Source organism: Capra hircus, chromosome 11 (genome assembly GCF_001704415.2).
Source record: "Capra hircus breed San Clemente chromosome 11, ASM170441v1, whole genome shotgun sequence".
NCBI classification, from domain to species: Eukaryota; Metazoa; Chordata; class Mammalia; order Artiodactyla; family Bovidae; genus Capra; species Capra hircus.
In genome coordinates this window covers 73603465-73627388 of record NC_030818.1, presented here as the reverse complement: position 1 = coordinate 73627388, position 23924 = coordinate 73603465, and the positions used below count along the sequence as shown (strand labels likewise).

The window sequence follows — 23924 nt, the reverse complement described above, 5'->3', positions numbered from 1 at the left end:
CATGTGATCTCTCTTCCTCTCACCCCGCTCACACTGAGGAAGCCAGCTGCCATCTTGTGAACTGCCCCGTGGAGACGCTCACCTGGCAAGTAGCTGAGGGTGGCTTCCAGCCATCAGGCCAGCCTTGAACTGTGACCCTCAATCCTACAGCCCACAAGGTGTCCTGGCAACAACGATGTGATCTGCTGAGCCCTGAGGTGCCTGCAACCTTGTGAGAAACCCTGAACCTCAGCTTGTGAGAACCCAGCTAAACAGCGCCTGGACCCCTGACCCACAGAAGCTGTGAGTTAAGTTTGTTCTTCTAAGTCAATAACTTTCAGTGTATGTGTAGCCTTGGATAACTTAGGTGCTAAGCTTGATTTTTTTTCTGTATACATTATTAGATCAGCCACATCTGAAGAGCATTTGACGGAAAGGGAGTAGGAGGGAAAATCTGGGGATGCGACCAGGCCCAAAGGCCCTCATGAGATGCCAAAGACCTTGGGATGAGGACCATGGACGGATGAGAAGAGGCAAGGATACGGGTTCAAGAAAAAGTCTTCCTGATCTGAGAATGTGTGTAAATCCCTCAGCATATGAGCCTGTCCTGAGGCTGAAAGTTTCGACCTCTTTACTTTGTTGATGACGACGGGACCTGGAGACAGTTCTCGGCTGCGATTCCACTAACTTGTAGAGGAGGGGCTCCCACAGACACCACGATGGAATCTGACTCTCTCCCCGGGTGAATGCCAAGGAGGCACTGAGGCTCGTGGGAAGGGACCTGGGCTTTTCTGTCGACAGCATAGCATACGCATTTCAGTGTTTCTGGGGTTCAGTCTTCTAATCTGCAAACTGAGTGGCTTCACCGGTGACCTGTGAAGCATCTTTCAGATGCAAAATTCGGTGACGCTCTGACCTTCACCAAGTTTGCCTCATCTCAGAAATGCTGAGTCACCAAGGCTTGGTCTTGGCTACAACCACCCTGTCAGTGAAGGCTCGTCCTTCGGGGACGCGTGGCGGCCACCTCAGGGTCACAGAGGCTGCTGTGCTTCTGATTTTCCTTTCTCATGAGCAGAGTCCACAACAGAGACGCCGCCCTCAGGCCCCTGCATGCAAAGCCCGTGAGGAGGTACAGAGAGCAGGCTGCTGGGACAGAGGAGGGGCTGTCTCAAGGAGACGGTTCAAAACAAGGTCCTTCTAACTCCCTAAGTAGAGTGGAGTGTCTGGAGCACTTGCAGCTGGAGGCAGAGGCGCAGGGCTCATGGCAGCGCTCCAGCTCGCTGACAGGCACCTGCAGCCCGGGTAGAGACGGCTCATTCTCTGCCCTCCGCAGAGACAGGTTTGTGCCAGACAGACACACTGAAGTCAGTGCAGATGGGAGCACTGCTGTGAGTGACAGCACCCCGTCTCAAAGGCCCAGCGGGGTTCCAAGAGGCAGGCCCTCCCCACGGAGACTGCCGAGTGCTCCCTCCACACAGAACAAACAGATCTAGAAGCAGCGGCACGACTGGGGGTTGGGGGGAGCATCACTGTTGGAACCTAGAGACTACTGGGAACCTGACACTCTCATAGAAATCAGCGAAGGTGGAGGGACTACTCAAATGTCTCTTAGCGGGTGGGGATAAGCTGTCCAGTGAAGGTCAGCCTGGGGAGGCTTCATGACATGCTCCCCGGTTTCAAGGTTTCCTGAGGCAAGGACAGTGGGACCTTGTTGAAATACAACCTATTACAAAGGCCTGAACATAGCACAGACCAGTCACGTGTCCAACCAATAACTAAATACAAGAAATGCCCTGTAACTCAGGTTCTCTGAGTACAGAGGTCCCTTGTAGTTGAGAACAATTCTGTTGGAAAGACAGAGCTAGAGAAACGTTACAATGGGAGAGGCTCTCTCCTCTGCTGGCCCTTTGCTTCTTCTCAATCAGCAAAGACTCTGAGAAAGCTACATATCATGTTCCAAGAAAAGAGCTTGGAAGTTATGCACATCATATCAGAGGGTTCATGATCCCGGGAAAACAGGCTCTGTTTCAGTTCAGCATTTATCTATATCTGAAGAGACAGATGCCTTGAGAGGTCACAAGGTCACAAATAAATTAGTAACAAGATTAAGACAGATACCTGGGTCGTCATCTTTTTTTTTTTTTTTAAGAAGTTTTATTTATTAAAAAAATTTTTTTGGCTGCACCCTGTGACATGTGGGATCTTAGTTCCCTGACTAGAGATCGAACCCATGAGCCCACACCCTTGCGCTGGAAGGTAGAGTCCCTCCTGGACCACCGGGGAAATCCCGCCCGGGTGTTCTAACTGTCCTACATTGCAGGGAGACTCCTAAGCACACTGGCACCCCAGCACCAAGTTTCTGAGGTCAGACGGAACATGCATCAGATGAGACGTCCCACTGCCGAGGCCACGCAACAGAAATTAATTTCCACCACAACTGAAAAATGTGAGAAAGGAGAATACGGTGATTCTGACTTAGTCTTCTGTTTGAGTGCAAATCTAATAGTGGAGCCAAAACAGGTGCAGAGAATGCCAGAGAAGGTGACTTGAGGACACTGTGAGTGAGACAGGGACTCAGGGTGTGGCAGAGAGCAGGGCCGCACAAGGGGTGAGGCTCTCTTTGTAGCAGGAAAACGATGTGTGTGTTGTCCTGGCCACGCTCGGCCGTCTCCGGCAGGGTGCCTGGCACACAGTAGGGGCTCCATAAACACTATTTCCTTCCCTTCTTTTTCCTGATGGAACAGGTATGAATTTTTTTTTTAATCTCCCTGATACATGTTATCATCAGGTAATCAAACCCAGGGAGGCTCATGGCAAAAAGCCTGATCTTGAGAGTTCATGCCCTCGCCAGAGCAACTATTAACAGCATCCCCTCCACACACACGCCCAGTGACAACTCTGAGCTAAGCGGTTATCATGGTAACAGAAGGAGACACTTGAGTCTCCATTTTTCTCTCTCTGACTCATGGACACCTGCCAGGTAGCAGATGGCCTGTGTGGACAATTACCTTCATTTTGCTGCAGTGTACTCAAAATAAACAAACTGGCCTCTTTGCTGCCGATTTTCAGAGGCCCACTCAGAAAAACAACAACAACAACAGCAAAACTCCAAGGAAACAACATTGGGAGAAAGGAACTACAAGCCTGAAATTTAGATGAGGCAACCATGAACATACAGAGAACTGGGATGTACAGAGAACGGACTTTGTTTTCTTCTTTAACAAAAAGTTACAAACAAACAAACAAACCAAAACAACCCAAGACTATTTTGAGCTGCTGCTGATGGTGACTCTGCTGGGAAAATGCAGCTGTCTCATCGAATGTGGAAGTAAAAGGAGAGGGATTATCTGATGCTGCAATGTCTGTCCTGCTGCAAGATTTGAAAATAATTGCCTAATATGACAAGAGCTAAGACTTCGGGGAGTCAGGCCCAGGGATGGAGGTGAGCACACAGGAGAACAGGTTTGAGGAGAGAAGAAAGATAAGTCACGTGGCAGTGAGCAAAGCAGAGGCCACGGTTCCCTCTGGGGTGAATTAGAAACAGGTAAAGAACATGCCTGGAAACCTTCCTCCCTCCCCAAAGTGTCTACCTCTGAGTATAAGGGCGGTGCAGCTTTTAAGGATGAACTTGGCTTCTCAACTCCCGAGAGAAGGGCCAGAGAGTTTGATGATGTGTCTCTTCTCTCAACACCATTAGTATACATTTATGGTGTGTGTCTGCTGGAAGGATGGGGCCACCAAAACACCTGTCCAGAGGTCCCTCTGCAGAGGGCAGACACCTGTCTGTTCCCACTTCACTTCAGGAAACTCAGGGCTTACCCATGACCTGTCACCCACTGTGGGGTTAACTGCTTTGGATGGGAAACAGCAATGGCAGGATTGGTAGGTTCTGTGATCACGCTGCTGGCAACAGGGAGAAGGTTATGGTTCTTGGTTTTCATGACTCTGCCCCTATTCAATTCGAACTAAATTACACAGAAGACAAGGTTTATCCGAGGCTGAAAAGAGTGGAGGCAAGGTGTCTAGGTATCTTTCTGGGTGGAAGGAGGAAAGCATATTAAGTTCCTGAGACTGTCTAAGAAGAACAACCTCTTAAAACTCACCATAAACCCAAAGATCAAAAGAGAGTTGAAATTTAAACTTTTAGATAGGGAAGCTCATAAATTCCAAGACTAGAATTACCCTCTTTCTGTTTGTTTCTCCTAGTTTGCCCAGGTCTATTTGAAAATGGTGTCCCATTAGTTCTCATCACAGGATTTCAAAGCTAGTTCTCAGCAAAATGATCCGGAACCTCACTGAGGGAAAAATCCTTATAAAATGAATACCAAACAGTGAGATTGTGTATTAGAAACCAAAAGATGACCGGATTCCAGGAGAGCAGAGTCCTTAATGCAGACATGAGTTCAGTGATGGGTCAGGCAGAACCTATCAAAGCTATCTTAAAGTTCAGTGAGTCAAATTTAAATGCTGCTTCTGGGTAAGTAAATACTACTTCTGCTTCAGGGGCTTTCCTGGTGGCTCAGAGGTTAAAGCGTCTGCCTGGAATGTGGGAGACCCGGGTTCGATCCCTGGGTCGGGAAGATCCCCTGGAGAAGGAAATGGCAACCCAGTCCAGTACTCTTGCCTGGAGAATCCCATGGAGGGAGGAGCGTGGTAGGCTATAGTCCATGGGGTCACAAAGAGTCGGACACAACTGAGCGACTTCACTTTCACTTTCTGGGTAAGTAAGGAAAACCTGTATGATGAAGTGGGGTACCTGATCCAGCACTGCCGCTCTGAGTCCCTTATATGATAAGGTGGTTAAAATCCAGGCTTAGCAGTCAGGTGGACCTAGTTTGTATTCTAGCTCTGCCACTGACTAGCTGTGTGACTTGGGCAACTTACTTAACCTCTCTGGGCTAAGATTCTTCACATGTAAAGTGGAGATTAAGTGTATCTTCACAGGTTAGCAAGGATGTACATAAATGCTTCACATGCTGGCTCATGGGGTACGACCTGCCACGATTCCATTTCGACAGGTGCAAAGTAATGGTATAAAGGGGCAAGGTCTCCACTCTCTGCAGGTTCACAGCCTCCTGGGCAATTTGGCATGTAAGCAGCTGGCCTACAAAGGAGGATGAAATAGCAGAGGTACAAAGGAAAAGGAACATAGAGGCAAGAGGGTTTAACTCTGACCTTCCAGAACAGAGTAAGGTTTCACAGGTGAGGTGGCATCTGAGAGCGTCTTGGATGGTATAATTTCAATAGGCGGAAGCGGCTCAGGAACGGCAATCCAGGTGAGGAAAGGGCACAGAAGCTCCCCGAGAGAGGAGGCTGGGTGTGGGGGTAGGTAGGGAGCATGTGGGGATACTAGCGTGCAGGGAGCACAGAAGATACATGGTGGGAAAGACAAGTGTGGGCCACAATCATCCAGAACCTTAAATAAATGGTCATCACGTTTATTTACTAGGCCACGGATGGGCAAACTACAGCCCATGGCCAAGTCCAGCTCGCCACCTGCTTTTTTAGTCTGTGAGCTAAGAATGGTTTTCACATTTTTAAGTGGTTTTATTTTAAATGGTTATATAAGTCCTTACATAATGCCTTTGATTTGGTGCACAAAGCCTAAAATGTTTACTACCTAACTCTTTAAGAAAAAGCTTGGTGCCCCTGCTATAAGCAATGGCAGATGGAGTCTGTGAAGGCTTCCGAGGAGGGATTGGTGTGGTCAGTCTGGTTGGATTTAGGAGTCTGGCTCTGAGGCAAAGTGAAGGTCGGATTGAGAAGCAGCAGACAAGGAGATCAGGTGATGGAGGCTGGAATGAAGAATGGTGACAGGAGCTGGGAGCAGAGGGACATAAGCAAGCTTTTGGAGAAAAATTTGACTAGACTTTGGCAACTGAGTGGGGAGAGCAGGGGGCTGGAAGAGAACATGCATGTGGGGATTGCTGGCAACGACATTAACAGAAGCAGGGCACGTGGACAAAGGGGTGATTTGTGGGGAAACGTGACTAGAAATCTTTCACCATCCATCCCATATCTAACCTTCAGAATAAGGGATGCTGAGAATGCTGCAAAGGCTCAGACTGGTATCAGAGAGAAAGGTTCTCAGATCCTAGTTCACCTACCAGGGATGTAATCTGGGCCCCTTGCAGTGGAAGCTCAGAGCCCTAACCACTGGACAGCCAGGGAGGTCCCAAGCAGCGCTTTTTCACTGGGGATAACTGTACCTGATAGGAACCTGGTGGGGGCATATCACCGGGATTTAGTAGGTGGAGATCAAGGATGCTGCTAGACATTCTGTAACATACAGAACACTCTTCACCCCTCACTACACACACACACACACACACACACACACACACACACACACGCACACACACACACAAGTAATCTGGCCCCAAATGTCCATAGTGCTGAGGATGAAAATGTGGTTGACGGTGATAGCATTATGAGGTCCTAAAGAGAGTGGCCTGCCCAGGGCCTCTCTTCCCAAACAGTGAGCTGCTATGGAAGGAAGTGGGGGCCACCACTAGCTTCAGATCAGGTTAGAAACTTCAAGGGGCCGAGAATAAACTTTAAGACTCTTCTGCACATTTGGGAGCTGTCCAGGGGCAGCTATAGGCCTGAGAGTCTCCTAGATTCTTGCTTGCTTTCCTGAGATCTGAGCTGGTTAAATATAGGAGCTGAAAACTGAAATATGAAAGCAGTGGATAAATATTGAATATTACATATAAGTTAATATGAAATATATAGTAATAAAAGCATGGAAGGATTTATGGTTAGCCAGCTTTGTAGAGCAATAATGAGTCGGCATGGTTTCTTATTAAAGATACCACTTTAATGGCTGAGTAGTATTCCACTGTATACATATACCCCATCTTCTTTACCCATTCCTCTGTCAGTGGACATTTCGTTTGCTTCCATGGCTTGGCTATTGCAATCAGTGCTACAGTGAACACTGGGGTGCATTTATCCTTTCGGATCATGTTTTTCTCTGGATATATGCCCAGGAGTAGGACTGCAGGGTCATACAGTAGTTCTATTTTTAGCTTTTTAAGGAAACTCCATACTGTTCTCCATAGTGGCTGACTTAAAGGTACCACTTTAGCTGCAGGTAACTGTCTTTCTGCATTCTCTCTAATTTTATAAAGAATGCTTCTGTATTTCTTTCTTCTCTTTTTTTAAGCATTGGGCAATCTACACTGCAGCGCCAAATGGGAGGAATTCTACTTGCCAAATTATGATTAGCAACAAATGGAGAAGAGTGCAAAGGAGTTTCCCATACTCTTATAATATGATTCTTTGGCTGAAATTAAGCAGATGTTCATTTCAGTTAAGGACACTAAGCCAGGAAGCTCCCTACCTTGGCACTGCTGTTAATTTGGAACATCAGAACCAGCCCGAGGTCAGCTATAAAACCCTAGAGATTGGTATGGCATCAGGACGCATGGAAACGCCGACAGATGCTCTCCAAGTGGAGGGTCATGGATTCAATCGCATGCCAAGTGAGGATGCAGAGTGAGGTCTCACAGAAATAGAGTGTAGGGAACCCTTTTTTCTGCGGGAGGCATCCCAGAATCCCAGAGCTAAGCCGAAAGAGAGGGATCATGAAGGAAGCTGATGTTGTTTTCTTAGGATGCTTTCTTTTGTCTAGAGAAGTGGAAGGGAGAAGGTTGGCATGATAAACCCTGGGGAAGGAGCTGGTTAGAGGGCCCAGAAAATGAACTGAAGGTCAGAGGGTTTCAAAGTCACAAAAGGAAACATCAGTCAAATGAACCCAAGAGGATTTCCACAGACCCTTCTTGGTTCATAGCCTTTCCCCAAATACACCGATTGGTATCAGTGATGAAAGGATCAAAGAATTGTGGACTGGAAATCTATAGATGAGAAAATTGAGGTTTGTAAAGGTTATATACATGGTGAGACAGAAAAGACATGAGGTTTTGTAACAATCTATTCACATGCAACGCTGTAAGGTAAACTCCTTATTTCACTCCTTCCTTTGTTGAGGTGACACCAGTGGGGGTGGGGTTGAGCAGGTTGGACAAGAAGACAAAAGTCCATCTTTCAGAGCTGTCTACACTCTACCGTAATGAAATCTTCCTTTACAAGGTTGTTACCTTATTGTCAAATCCTTGTCTTAATTGCCTTATTAACTTTCTCCTTGAAACTTTCTGGTTTTTCACGAGAACCCACAATCCTACCTGCTCTTTCGTCTTTCTGTCTACAATGGGTTTTCCTGTGTTTATGGGTCAAACTTTAACTTTATGTTGCTAGCCCTGTTTCTCCACTAAATTTCCAGCAGCCTAACCCCAAATATCTAATAGACCAAACGAAAAGCTTGACTGTCTGCCGACTTTTTGTAGCTTGGTATGTACACCATCAGATCCAAGTCCCTTTCCTGTATCCCACATCATCCTCCTGGTTCAATTTTTTCTAAGTCAATTTCCCAGGCTCTTGGGCTCAAAAACCTAGAATTTACCTTCTTTTCTGTTGATGAGACCCAGACTGTAGTATTCTGGGGGCAGATATTATGTCCTAGGCTACTGGAGGGTGAACTTCTCCAGCTTGGTGTGTAGTAACATTTTCCAGAGGCCTTGGTGTATGTTTTTCATATATTGTATGCATTCTGATCACAAGAACAAAAGATATAAATACAGTATAGGAGGAAAATAAACCAAGTAGGTAAGGCAACCTTTCAGCTTGTGATTGATGCCAGTTTTGAAAAATATTGGGAGTGCTGCAAAGAGCCAAAGCTATTTCCCTTATATTTTCAGGCTATAAGCTCTCTCTGTTTAAGGAGTTTTGGGGAAATGAAATGTAAGTACCTATTTTTCAATATTGCTATGACATTTTCTTTTGGAGAAAACAACAAAAAACCCCCAGTAAGCTACCAGATGTCTATAGTAAGTACAGGAGCCAAGACTGGTGAACGTGACCACGTTTGAAGACTTTCATGAGGCCATCTATGGGCAGATGTACAAAGAGTGGGACTGGGATCCAGGCTAAAGGTTTGGGGCATAGTCACAAAGTTCAGCACATTGGTCTTTGTTTACCAAAATCCATTAGTGCAGCTGGCCAACTTGGAAGGGAGGGCAGCAGTGGTGCCTAAGGCTCTGGTTATCACTGACCTGGCTTGTGTTTCTGAATATAGGGCATCATGCCAACCATGAAATAATGTTCATACTATTTGAGTGTGGTATTTGCGTAGGATTTCTCTTTTGATCCTCCAAAAGGCCAAGCTCACCCACTGCTCAAATGAACATATGTAATAAGACATTGCTTGAAGATTAAATAAATAAATGGCAATCCTTTGCCTGTCAGGAAGCAGAAGACTCGGGCTTCTGTTACAGAATATGGTGCAGCCAAGGAATTCCAGAAAAATTTTTAAGAGGCATGTGAATCACTTTTCAGTGAAACTGCATTCAAAGATGAAGTGAACCAAGAGGGAAACCGACCCATGAACACATCAAGGGGTTCACCAATAATCTCTTTAATGGACAATGAGGAGGGTTTTATTTGTTGTTGTTTAGCATTTTTTTGGTAAGTACTTTCTCTTAAACTTACAAAGTTAACATTCATGAGGTCTGTCCTGGCAGAATCACAGGTCAATCATGGCTGTATTTGGTGAAGCCATGCTCAGAGAAGGGGGCTTCTGAGAGCTAGCCCACATCATGCTTTCTCTGGTTTAGTCATGTGGGGTGTTTGTCTGGTTCTGGAAATCAGAAAGGGCCTGGGGCAAGATCCACTCGATATCCCAACTGGCTGAAGTAGAGAGATTCCAAGTGTGGGCATGTTCTCTTGGTGAAATCCCCAAGATCCTCTAATTACATAATTTTCAGAGTACCACCTACGTAACTCTCTGGATCACTACTCTTCGAATTGGGATCAAGGTCACCCCTGTCCCCTATCCTTATGCATTACTGTCTACAGTCTTTAACTCTGATGCTGATCTGTATATAAAAAGCAATGATCTTCTAATAAAAGGAATTGGAGAAATGTTTAAAGGAATACACGCTACATGAGTAAAGTGAACCGTTGCCTTGGATAGCTTATTTTATTTGGCATTAGCAATGCAGCAGTGAAATTTTATGGAACGCCGAGTCTCTGAGAAAAATGGACCCTTAAGGTATCCCTAGAATAAATCTGTACACTGAAATCCCTCCAGAGTAGGATTGGGAGACTGTCTGACCTTGAGGGAGTAGTCCACAGTTCAAGGCCACTATCAAAGCAGGGCTTTCACCTATCTGTTGTTACTTTAGTGTACTCCTCTATACCACACTTCTGGTTATGGGCATTGGGTTCTTACTAAGCAACGCTCAAAGTGTTTTCAATGGATACAAACAATTACAGGTATCCTGCATTTTATAGATTATTTGTGCTTAAAAAGGAGAGGATGTTCTTATTCCACATAATCTATCTGTCCTTTAGAGAGAAATAGTAACAGAGTTAATAAAAATACTAATATATTGGCTTGTTCTTCCTATTCTTTTGGTAAAGCTGAAAATTGTTTTTCTGATTCTTTTTATAAAGGACATTTCTGAACCATCATTTAGTCTCTTGGATAGATCTACCTATTATACGGAAGTACCTTGAGTAAAATTACTGCTTAGGTTCTTGAACCAGTTATGTCCCTTAAAAAACCTATAAATTTACACAGTTTTTAAGTCAATATCTTATACATTTGGTTAATACAAGCTTTCATTCAGCAACTATTTATTGAGTATCTGCCATGTGGCAGGCGCTGGGCTAGTGGCTAGGGGATGTCGTAGTGAAAAAGGCAGACAAGGTCCTTTAATTATGGTCTGACGATTATCATGGGCCTGATTAACCCTGACTCAACCGATATAATCTAATTCCTGGGTCTGTTAAACTGTAGGGTATATCATGGGTCGAACAGTCACTCAGTGAAGTCTTATCTGAAACAGCCAGGCAGTTCTACCCTTAATTACAAACCTAGGATCTGAGAAAAAAGAAGGGGGAGGAGGAAAGAAGGGGGAGAGGAAAGACAGAAGAATTATCAGCTGAGGTACTAATGTCACAAAAGTACTGGAAAAGTGGCAGAGGCTGAAGGTAGAACCACAGCCCCAAAATCACAGTTAAGGTCAGTTATCATCCATTTCCCTCAAATTCCCCAAAAGCCAAAATAATCCCTGAAAGGGAAGAAGGCAAATAGTATAAAAGGTTCTCTATAATGGATTTACAGAGCCAGTGTGGGGAAGGGTGTCTAGTAAATTCTTCATTTAAAAAGTCTTATAATTATTTTACAACCCATACAGGGTAATGCACTTTGATAGAGAAGAAATTAAACCCTACCAGTCTGAACCGGGAGGAAGAAAGGGTGACGACTTAGTTCTGCGGTAAACACCTTTTGGTGCTTCGATCAGTAATGATACAGATTAAAGCAGATGCTTGAGTTCTACAGCTGTATGGTCTTCCCAGCTGTACATGTTACAAATATTGGTGAACTAGGCAAAGCCAGTCCATTCAAATTTGCACCTCACTGAGAAGGCAAAGGCAACCCACTCCAGTACTCTTGCCTGTAAAATCCCATGGATGGAGGAGCCTGGTAGGCTGCCGACTATGGGGCTGCACAGAGTCCGACATGACTGAAGTGACTCAGCAGCAGCAGTAGCTAAGTCTTAGGTGGGTCCAGTTTAAACCTGTGATGCAGACAGAGGAAATTTCTACCTGCATCCCCAGAGCAGGATGTTTTACCTCACATCACAGTGGGGAAGGATGAGGGAAAAACAATTTGTACCAATTCCTGCTCTGGACAGTCCCCTGGGACAGTGAGGACTACAATGTGAGCTCAGGACCTCAGCGACCAAGAACTCCCAACACACGTACACAAGTGGCTTGTTCATGGCAGGCTCCAGAGATCTGGGTCTAGCTTCTCATTTTGCCAGTCTCAAGGAGAGTATGATCTCACACATGATCAAAGGTCACTGGAATGAACATGTTGTTATTTAATCCCCTGTCTGCTCAAGGTCAGCTTTAAATTGACCTGAGAAGTAATATGCCAGAAGTGATCATTTCTGATTCTTGGACTGCACAGTAATCCATAAAATTTTTTAAAAATGAAGTGTCTCTTGGAAGCCCTTACTACTGCCATTAAAATAAATATCCACCATGTTTGTCCTCCTCTGAAAGGTGTTCTCAGTAAGTTATGTGGTGTTCTTGATCACATACTTTGCTGGCACATTCAGAGTGGGCTCAGGAGATGCTAGTCTGAGTGGACAGTTGGAGGAAGTTCTCAGCAAATAGTTTCAGCTGTAAAGCACATCTCTGGGGCATTACCAGCACCTGCTTTTCTAATTCTTCTAAACAAACTGGAGGATCATCAGTTCAGTTCAATTCAGTTGCTCAGCTATGTTCGACTCTTTGAGACCCCATGGACTGCAGTACGCCAGGCCTCCCTGTCCATCACTAACTCCCAGAGTTTACTCAAACTCATGTCCATTGAGTTGGTGATACCATCCAAACATCTCCTCTTCTGTCGTCCCCTTCTCCTCTTGTCTTCAGTCTTTTCCATCATGAGTGTCTTTTTCAGTGAGTCAGCTCTTCCCATGAGGTGGCCAAAATATTGGAGTTTCAGCTTCAGTATCAGTCCTTTCAATGAATATTCAGGACTAATTTCCTCTAGGATGGACTGGTTGGATCTCCTTGCAGTCCAAGGGACTCTCAAGAGTCTTCTCCAACACCACAGTTTAAAAGCATCAATTCTTTGGCACTCAGGTTTCTTTATAGTCCAACTCTCACATCCATACATGACTACTGGGAAAACCATTGCTTTGACTAAATGGACCTTTGTTGGCAATGTAATATCTCTGCTTTTTAATATGGTGTCTAGGTTGGTCATAACTTTTCTTCCAAGGAGTAAGCATCTTTTAATTTCATGGCTGTAGTCACCATCTGCACTGATTTTGGAGACCAAGAAAAAAAACATCTCTCACTGTTTCCATTGTTTCCCCATCTATTTGCCATGAAGTGATGGGACCGGATGCCATGATCTTGGTTTTCTGAATGTTGAGCTTTAAGCCAACTTTTTCACTCTCTTCTTTCACTTTCATCAAGAGGCTCTTTAGTTCTTCTTCATTTTCTGCCATAAGGGTGGTATTATCTGCATATCTGAGGTTATTGATATTTCTCCCAGCAATCGTGATTCCAGCTTGTGCTTCATCCAGCCCAGCGTTTCTCATGATGTACCCTGCATATAAGTTAAATAAGCAGGGTGACAATATACAGCCTTGACATACTCCTTTCCTGATTTGAAACCAGTCTGTTGTTCCATGTCCAGTTCTAACTGTTGCTTCCTGACATGCATACAGATTTCTCAGGAGGCAGGTCAGGTGGTCTGGTATTCCCATCTCTTTCAGAATTTTCCAGTTTTTTTGATCCACACAGTCAAAGGCTTTGGCAGTCAATAAAGCAGAAGTAGATGTTTTTCTGGAACTATCTTGCTTTTTTGATGATCCAGCGGATGTTGGCAATTTGATCTCTGGTTCCTCCGCCTTTTCTAAATCCAGCTTGAACCATCTGGAATTTCATAGTTCACATACTGTTGAAGCCTGGCTTGGAGAATTTTGATCATTACTTTGCTAGTGTGTGAGATGAGTGCAATTGTGCAGCAGTTTGAGCATTCTTTGGCATTGCCTTTCTTAGGGATTGGAATGAAAATTGATCTTTTCCAGTCCTGTGGCCACTGCTGAGTTTTCCAAATTTGCTGGCATATTGAGTGCAGCACTTTCACAGCATCATCTTTTAGGATTTGAAACAGCTCCACTGGAATTCCATCACATCCACTAGCTTTGTTCATAGTTCCTTTGTTCATAGATGCTTCCTAAAGCCTTGGCTTCGTATTCCAGGATGTCTGGCTGTAGGTGAGTGATCACACCATTGTGATTATCTGGGTCATGAAGATCTTTTTTGTGCAGTTCTTTTGTGTATTCTTGCCACCTCTTCTTAATATCTTCAGTTTCTATTAGGTCCATATCATTTCTGTCGTTTATTGTGCCCATCTTTGCATGAAATGTTCCCTTGGTATCTCTAATTTTCTTGAAGAGATCTCTAATCTTTCCCATTCTATTGTTTGTTATTGCAGGATCATACTTCCCTGAAATTAAGTGTGGTCATATGTCTTGCTTTGACCAATGGAACAGAGTTGAAGTGATATGTGTCACTTCTTGGAAAAAGCAATTAAGGGCTGGGCTTGACCTTCCATCCTGATCATTTCCTGCTTTGCCCATGTGAATGTTCCTAGTAATACAAAGGTGCCGTAAGATGAAAGTAATACATGATGTATAAGTGAGGAAAACACAAAACCAAATAAATCAAAGACAAAAACAAGATTTTGTTACATTAAAGCTATTGAGATGTATGGGCTTGTTACCTACTCTGACTTCATCTTTGTCTTCTTTCCCTCTTTTCGACAGTCTCCTTTTCTCTTTTCTTGCCTCCTCCCCTCATTACTCACCTCTTCCATCCTTTCCCTATGATTCCATTGCTCTCTTAACTGGAAATAATAGTAAATATAATGTTTTATATTCCTATTCTTAATTTAAAACATGGACGAATTTGCTTTTTGAATAAGAAATGAGGACATTTGAATAAGAAATGAGTACAGTGAATGACATATTTCACTTAAAAAAAAAAAAGCCTTGAGGTTAAATTAAAAATCAGGTTTAGTTTGTATAAAAAAATGTATGCTTTGAAAACCTTACTATATTATATAAAGATATGGTGTTACCATTGTTGATATACCCTCAGTTGATTCCAGTGTGGGTTAGTGGCTATCAGGAAAAATAAAAACAAACATAAACCTTCCCTAAACACCAAGCAGTGCAGAAAAACCAGAGATCCCACTGGAGTAGTTCTGAACAGGAAATCACTTACAGCATGATCAACCACTTAGCTTTCATTGGTAACTTTGTTAAGAAGGCTGCTGGAGCTGGAACATCGAGAAGACTATTTAAGACTAAAGAACATCTAAAGTTATCGAAGGAACTCTGATGCACATCTTCATGCACAGTCATTCACAACATAGTATTTAGCCCCGAGGTCACCCCCACCATCCTGAAAGTTTTTTCAAGCAATTAAAGTCACCCTAATCACGAAGCAGCAGAGAACATAAGTGCAGGAAATGCAATTATAGCCTGGCTAATCATGCATATTTAAATAAACACAATAGATGTGTACTCTGAAGACAAATTCAACAAGCTCTGGTTTCAAATAAGAACATGCACTATTAGGTAAACATAACGAGGGCTTTTAGGCCATTTTACAACACGAGGGAGAGAACTGATGAGGGTTTTACACAAGACCAACTCTGCAGAAATGATCTGGATGCAGGGAGGAGAGGAGAAGGTATGCAACAGTTATATGAGGAAAAGAAGAACATGCAAAAGGAAGCAAGAGGTGGAGAATTCTGAAGTTCACTTACTGCCTGTTTTTGCTCTTCCTCCTAGAGGTGGTGAAGATGAAAAAAACAGTAGAGGGGAAAAAAGGAGAGAAATTAATGCCCATCACCACAAACATCTGGAACAAAGTGACAGAACAGGGCAAACCAGGTCAGACCCACGGGTTCAGAGACCCAAGAGCCTGACCACCATCAGAGCATCATCAGGTGGATAGTGCAAATGGCAAGTTTATGCTACATCCAGTTCTTTAAATGCTAAGTTCTAGAGTTAGAGAGAAAGAACCCCATAAAACCTCTAGTCCAACTTCCCCTTTTATACACAAAAAAGACCTGCCTTGCCCAAGGTTACATCACTATTTGAAGTAAACTGAAAGAAGGAGCTCAACCATGACTCGAAAGCTCAATGATCATTCTGTTTCACCATTCACAATATTCACAAGTGTTTAGATACACTTCTCTATGCCAGTGGTTCTCAAAGTGCAGAACACAGACCAAGCAGCAGCAGCATCACCTGGAAACTGGTCAGAGATGCGTGCTTTGCCCTGTATCCCCCTAGACCAAGAGAATCAAAATCCTTGGGGATGAGGGCAGTACTGTTTCATGAGCCTTTCAGTGGATTCTGAATCCTGCTAGTTTGAGAACTAGTGCTCTTAAGAACTTCTTAGACACTAGAGATTCCATCTGGCCACAGATTGTTTTATTTAGTCTCCTCTCTTCCACGTGTGGAGCTTTTGGTCACTGTGTGGTCCTTCTCAAGGATGCACATGCATCCCCTTCCCTTCCCGCTCTAAACTGGAAACTGTTTCAAGGTCCTAAGAGGGTTTTCAAAGAGAGTTCTCATTACTCCAACACAGGTTCGTTTACTCCTCCCTATGCATGAAGCACTAGAAACATGAAGGTAAGGAATGGTCTCTGTCTCTCAGAGCCTTACAGGGATGGTACTCAGAGAAGGCCTCTCCTAACCCTTAGCTCTCAGAAGGCAGCTGTAGACACTGAAGAACGAAGCACAGTGAGGAGGAGATAAACACTTCCGAGTTCCTCTCTCTTCAGTCTTGTGCTTCTAAGTTACTCTGTCTTTTAATGGGTCTCTTTGCTTCCTTTTTCTGTGCCTCATCATGGGTAACTGTGGTCATGACACCTCTGCTCTTTGCCCAAATACACAAATCTAAAAGCTGTTCAAAAAATAAAAAAAATAAAAAAAATAAAAGCTGTTCAATGGTTCCATTTAAATTGGATCCATCCGTGCAGACTGTCTTTACTAAACATGTGTGTAGGAAGTCTTGGGAATAGATACGTGATTCTCAGTCTGCAGATCTGGGAGCAATGGTGAGAATGATTTCAGTAAAGGCAAGGAATTATAAAAGGGAGAGGAATAGTAAGAATCTGGAGAGAGTCATTTTATCCCTGCAAGGGAGAGACATGCACTGGAAATTAAATGGGCACCAACAATCTCTTGAGGAAACTCCAGTTCAGCACCGGAGATATTCTTCATTATCAAAGCCCCAGCTGCTAGATGCCTGGCCAAACCTAGAACCACAAGCACCCAGGCAAAGAGGGGCCTGAGTGTTAGCGGAATTCACCTGAAGAAGTTAGCATCTTCCAGCTTTTGCATCTGGTATGCATGGCTCCAGTTAGAAGGGGTTAGAGTTTTACAGTTGGGGAACGACCTTCCTGCCTAGCCAGGCTTCCCTGTGAGGCAGCACACTTTTCTCCCATTCATCCGGCAAGGCAAATAGCCACAGAAGAGTTATTAAACAATTCAAAATGTGTTTACTGCTGGCATTAAATGTTGAAATGGAAATTGGTAGGGAAGGAACAGGGCAATCCTGACAAGTTGGAATTGCATCTGAGATCAAAAGACCAGTATATAATGTCTTAGAACTGTTTCTAAGATACCTTATTCTCATTGCTTTCTCCAGGTTGGGTATTGAAGACAACATCACCTTGGCTCAACAGAATAGGGAAGTTCAGAAAGCAAGGGTTCATGTTTGCACATTTGTGACTCTGCTCTATAGAATTTATCCAACGACATAAGATCGTGATAATTTGCAGTAGATGTATGTCAGGTTAGGATGGGGTGAGTGGACAGGACAGTGTTTCTAGGACTCAGAGAGCCCCCATGTGCATTGGGATTGGCAGAGACTTTGGTTAAGTGTTACTTAGGATGCTGTTTAATCCAAATTCACCAAAGTTAATCAGATAAAGGCTCTGTCAACATAATAAACAGGTCAGATATAAAGTCTTAGAACCTTTTTGTTATCAATTAGTTGGGGTCAGTAAAGATTGACTGATGACAAGTCAGGCATAGGAGCCAAGTTAATTTAAAGGCGGGTAATAATGCCTTAATTATAAAGTACAAATCTAGGATTGCTCAAGTTACCTGAAAATATGGGAGACCCATCCAGGTGGGGGATATCTGGCTCAGTGGCCAGAATAATGTCACAGCCATTGTATTTATTGTCATCTATATTTTAAAAATTCATATTCCAAATCTCATTTGCAAATGAGGTTAAAATTTAAAACTACAGAATTCATTTGGTAAATGTATTTCAAAAGTAATATTGGAAAAATCAAAAAAGAGGCAAAAAAATACTGGGAACATGATTTAGAAACAAACACCAACATACAACTATTTCTGGATCAAATAGGAAGTTTGAGATAGAGGTTATCCATATATACTCATTCATCAGGGGAAAAAATGTAAAGAAAAGATACATCCTGAAACACGGGTACTTGAGTGTCAGTCTGTATTATGTCATTTGGAAAAAAAACAACAATAAGGAGGCACCTGATACTCCCTGGTGACAGGGACTGAGTCTTAGTCACCATAATATACCACATAGCGAAATAGGACTCTTAGGAACTCAATACGTTTCTGCTAGATAAATGATTTTTACCCTGCCTTATCCACCCTCTGCCAAATTTACGATTTCTGCTGAATGAATTAATAAACAATGGTGACACTTCACATGTATGCTTCTTCAAATTATCAATTTTCAGATAAATAGACACAGTATATAGTATTTCCCTGGAACAATAAAATTAAAGTATTCCACGTGAAATAGAAACTTACTGTGTGGTATACTTTAATTCATGAGTATCCCAGATCATGTGGCTCAATTGTCCATCTGACTAACTACTTACAGCTGTTTTATGAGGGCACTAAACGCGAGCGGACTGAACATGAATGAAAGCAAGACAGTCCTTTGAAATTAAAATTAGAATTCTGAAGGGTACTTTTACTATTTGTTGGTAAATGTAGTTTTCATAGTAGGAAAACCTCTTTGAGATTTTAATAGAAGTCAATGATTTATGTATAACCTTTTAGAAGTACATATAATACACAAATTAAGGTTATGCTGTAACCCTTTTAGGAAGCTGGACACAAGGTCTGAGATTTTCAACTGTGAATTTTAATCGATGGATTAAAAAAGATGACATTCCTGGTTTATGTTTTCAAATCCTTTCTCCCTTTTTGAATGACCACAGCCTGTCAGGTGGATAATGATAAGGCATTTAAGAACCTGGGAGGGGATCCTACAAAACAGAGCAGTGAGGTCCTGCTTATTTTACTGAAATTGTAATTAAAAGACAACGGCTGGAAATACAAAGAAATGGAGGGTTTGGGAACAGAGTTGCAGGTATCAGCTCCCTCTGCTTAGGCCTTGAATACAAGTATCAGGGGTACACAGCAAGGTCAGGGTAATGCGCATGGGACCAGGGCCAGGAACTCTGAGGAACACGAAGGCCCATCAGCTGATGAGGCCCACCAGCGGACGGGAAAGCTTTCTGTGATACTTAGGGGAAATGCATTCTGACTTCCCTTCAGTTTGCATAAACATTTTTGCCTTTTACAAAAATCACCCCGGGGTACCTTCCCATTTATGTTCTGGGTAATATCTGAGAAACATTTTTCTGAAAGGGAGGTAAATCCCCTTATAGCCTTCTGTCCTTTGGGTGGACTAACCCCACATCGGTGGAGCTTTCACAGCCCTGTATAGCTCCAGATGCTGCACTGGCCCAGTGTGTTTAAGCTCGCCCCTGTTCTCTTGAGTGGGTGACTGGGTTGCTTGGTTGGGTACTTGACAGCTATTTGAGGGATCTGGGCCAGGTTTTAGGCATAAGGTTTTCTTTAAACAAGACCCATTTAGACAAACTATTTCTCAGGAGAAATCCTGCTAACAGGGTTAATGTAGAAATATGTCTCCAAATACCCTAATACCCAGGACCAAAGCTACAAAAAACTCAGCTTAAAACTAAAAGAAATGATTGTCTCGAGCAAGCCAAAAGTCAGTTCAAAACACAAACACTCCATTTACCCAAGCTGCTAATACCACGAGCTTTATTATTAAAGGGCGGGCTGATGATGAAGTTGAAGAAAAGTCTTCCAGCTGACCTATTCCTGGATTTCCCCTCCAAGTCCAGACCCTTGTCACTCCAGGCCTGAATGATTTCACTAGCCTCCTATTATCCTTTAGTTTCTCCTCTTACTGACCTGTTGCGTACATTTTCCTAAACTATTGTTTCAAAACCTTTAATGACTTCACCTTATCACAGGATTAAATCCACCCCCTTAGCCTGGCTTCTGAGGTACTCAACACTGGATTTCCATTCTGGCTTCTAACTCTGTGACATACCATGAAATACAATGGTTTCAGAGTATAGACAGAAAGACATTAGGAATTTACAGCATAAACAAATGTACCCTGGTATTGCTGCTACAGGGCTGGTAAATATTTCCACTCAGTGCCAGGCAAGCTGTCCAGGTGAGGACATTTAAATGCCAAGCATGCCTTTGCTCTAGGGTATGGGGGCTGTAATATCTTTTCCAATAAAAAGTACTGAAATTATTCTGTATTTTTTCAAGCCCCAATATACCAAACCTAGAGCTATCTGCTATTTTATTGCTCCTAATAGAGCAAAATTATCGATTAGAGTTGGTTTGATTAGGTTGGTTTGCCTCTATAATACTGATTAAAATAGCACACAATATTTGGTAAGTATTCAAGTACACTATTTGAAGCTTTATCTTAAAAGAAACTTTATATAATTGAGAAATATTCATTTATATATAGCTAATACTCAATGGACGTGAGTCTGAGTGAACTCCAGGAGTTGGTGATGGACAGGGAGGCCTGGCGTGCTGCGATCTTATTTATAAACATTCTTATTTATTCATAAAAGCACATCACTCTGGTTCTGGTTACTAATTTTTTGTAATTGGGCTTTAAATAGTTAACCCTTTAGCCTCATCCTGTTCTGACATCACAGGAAAGGCAGAAGCTGAGCTGGGGGTGAAGATGGACAAGAAGAGCTGAGGTGGGAGGAGGAGCCTGGCCGCCGCCCTTACCTTCAGTAGCTTCATCAGCCCTTCCAGCTGGACCATCAGCTCCCTCCTGCTCTCTTGCAATGCTGACATCCTCTGCTCCAGCTCATCTTTCCTCTGCCTGTCAGAAAGGAAAAGTTCATGAGAAACGAAGAGATGAAGCTCTGATACTGGACATATAAAATGGTGATATATCTGTTTTGCCCACTTTACTGCTATGAGAACAGCATGTAAGACTGCCTTCGAAAGTATACATTGCTGTAGAGCAAAAAAGCATTGTTCATATTATTAAAGTCATTTTTTAAATTCTTCAGGAAGTCAAATACCTCATTTACACAAATTAGTTCAAATTTAAATTAACAGTGGAGAAAATGGTGTGAAAACTGCTCAGATAAGATGGGATTCAGTTGTCAGTGCTCCCAGAACCACCCATCAGGCTCAGAAAGTGTGACAGAGTTGAGGATGACTCTGTCTCAGAGAACTTGGTTTCCCTGAGGACAGATTTCATGCCATCAAGTCTAGGTCAATCTGTCCAAACCCAAACTTAAGACTTTCCTTCCTAAACGGTTCTCTTTCTCAATTTCCCCATCTCTCCTACTTTTTCTTCTAAGCTTTTATGGCTGAAAAACTTGATCCTCTTTGATACTTTCCTGTTCATTTCCTAGATTTCATCAGTCACCCAATTCAGATGATTCCTGAATATCACATGTCTATCTTTCTATTCCTGCTTCTCGGACTTTATCCAAGTATGCTTCACCTCACACATGCAATGGTCTCCTAGCTTGACTAATCCTGATTTCACCTATATTTCACTGGAATATAAATCAAGAGATTGAGGCCCACCATTTTACTCACTATGCAACCTTGGACAAGCCACTTAACCTGTCTGAGTCTCAATTTTCTCTTCTCTAAAATGGAACTAATAACAAATTACTAACAGTAACATTTTACAAAGCTTTTTTGATGTGGATGATTTTTAAAGTTTTTATTGAATTTGTTACAATATTGCTTCTGTTTTATGTTTTGATTTTTGAGTGGTTAGGCATGTGGGATCTTATCTCCCCAACCAGGGATTGCACCCACACTCCCTGCATTAGAAGTGAAGTCTTAATCGCTGGACCACCAGGGAAGTCCCAACAACAGCACTATCTTGAAGATCAAGGAAGATGGTGGACATGAAAGCATTCTGTGGCCTTCACAATGCTACTCAAAGGAAAGCTGTACTCCTTTCATCATCTCATGTAATAATCTAAACAGCAGACTTTCTAGCATCACTGACTCTGCCCTGCATAGCCATTGGCCACACGTGACTACTCAGCACTAGTCTGAACTGAGATGCACTGTAAGAGTAACTTACACACTGGATTTAAAAACTTAGTGTGAATGAAAGTAAAATATCACAATAATTTTTAATGTTGATTAAATGTTGAAAAGATAATATTTTAGATTAGGCAGGTTAAATCAAAGAAGTTTTAATGGCACCTACTTCCTTTTAGTTTTCCAACACGGTTGTTAGAAAAATTTTAGTACATAGATGGCTCACATTATACTTCTATCAGAGAGAATACTGCTACAAACTCTACCTACATTTGATCCAAAGTTCCTTACTTCCCTTTCTCTTCTGTGTCTGGACCTCCAGCCATGGTTCACTTTTTCCTAAGCAGACGGCATCACTTTACAACTGAGTATGCCCCTGCTCTCTTCCAAATACTATTTATTCCTTAGTGTCCATCCTAAACGTCACTCTTTTCAGGAAGCTATTCCTGATTACTTCAGTGGATATCGGATCCTGCTTATTTAATCACTATAGCAACCAGTGCTTCTCTGGGGCACTTAATTTATTTTACCTTGTACTGCTGTCATTCATACCATGACGCAAAATCTTTGAGGTCAGAGGATGAGCCTTACTCATCTCTGCATACACTGAATGATTAAGAGAATATCACACATCCAGTGTGGACTCAATTAACATCGTGAACTGAATGAAATCATTATTTGAAGCTCTCGAAGGATTTCCAATGACCTATCACTTAAGGCTCTCAGAATCTGGTCTCAATTATCCAACTAATTTTATCTCCCATCACTGGTACTCTAAAGATTAATTCACTGGATGGCTGAAAACAAATTCTTAGCTTCAAGATTCTTTCCTCTCTCTGAAATGTGTTATATTTATTGGGGAATCTTGCTGAACCCCAACTCTGTATCTAATCTTAAATGTTTTATCCCACACTTCATTCAAACCATAGCTACCTTTCATGATTCAGCCCAAATTCCACCACCTTTGAGGGACAAACTGCTTCTAAATTTCTCCTAATATCCACACTACTTATTATTAACATTGTACAGTATTACTTAGGTGATTAGAAATTTATTTTATGTTTTGTTTCCAAAACAAGATTATAACTTTTTAAGATAGAATCATTGTCTTCTTCATACTCCCTAAATTTCCAGCACAGGTATAAACTCAATAAGGAGTGGACTCATTCAGTTTTCTAGAAAGTCTTTCTTCCCTGAACCCCCAAGACTGGATGCAGTATTCTTCCTCTGTGCTGCTGCTGCTAAGTCGCTTCAGTCGTGTCTGACTCTGTGCGACCCCATAGACGGCAGCCCACTAGGCTCCTCTGTCCCTGGGATTCTCCAGGCAAGAATATTGGAGTGGGTTGCCATTTCCTTCTCCAATGCATGAAAGTGAAAAGTGAAAGTGAAGTCGCTCAGTCATGCCCGACTCTTAGCGACTCCACGGACTGCAGCCTACCAGGCTCCTCCATCCATGGGATTTTCCAGGCAAGAGTACTGGAGTGGGTTGCCATTGCCTTCTCCGTCCTCTGTGCTATGCAGCATCAAATAATTACAATACAAAATGGAAAAAATGAATGAACTACAGCTATCAGTTCTTGCAGCTACATGGAAGGATCCTAAAGAACAGTATTAAGTGGGAAAAATGTCTCAGAAGACTGCATATTAGTTTCATTTCAATAAAGCTCAAAAAGCAAAACTAGACACTCTATTGTGTGAACATACACACATATCTGAATAGACTTTAAAAGCAAGGGAATGATAAAGCAAATTCTGGATAGAGGTTAGCTCTTAGTGGGAAGGCAGAAGGAAGTGAGACAAGATGGGGGCACTTATGCAGATGACACGGCTTTAGCAATATGTGAATTCTCAAGTAGGGTGTGGGTTTCTGGGTGTTCATTTTAGCATAATGTTTCACATCCT

At 42.7% G+C, this 23924-nt stretch overlaps 1 protein-coding gene across 6 annotated transcripts in view; it reads right to left on the bottom strand.

Annotated features, from left to right (window-relative positions):
- DTNB (dystrobrevin beta) overlaps positions 1–23924 on the bottom strand; it is a 239978-nt gene that overhangs the window by 21437 nt on the left and 194617 nt on the right. For 4 of the 6 annotated variants that reach the window (XM_018055540.1, XM_018055543.1, XM_018055546.1 and 1 more), the window contains 2 exons: positions 20730–20826; positions 15404–15424 (listed from right to left, as the gene is read on the bottom strand). In XM_018055540.1, the coding sequence (XP_017911029.1) occupies positions 15404–15424; positions 20730–20826 (118 nt within the window). The remainder of the gene's footprint in view (positions 1–15403; positions 15425–20729; positions 20827–23924) is intronic. The other 2 variants (XM_018055542.1, XM_018055545.1) reach the window with 1 other exon arrangement.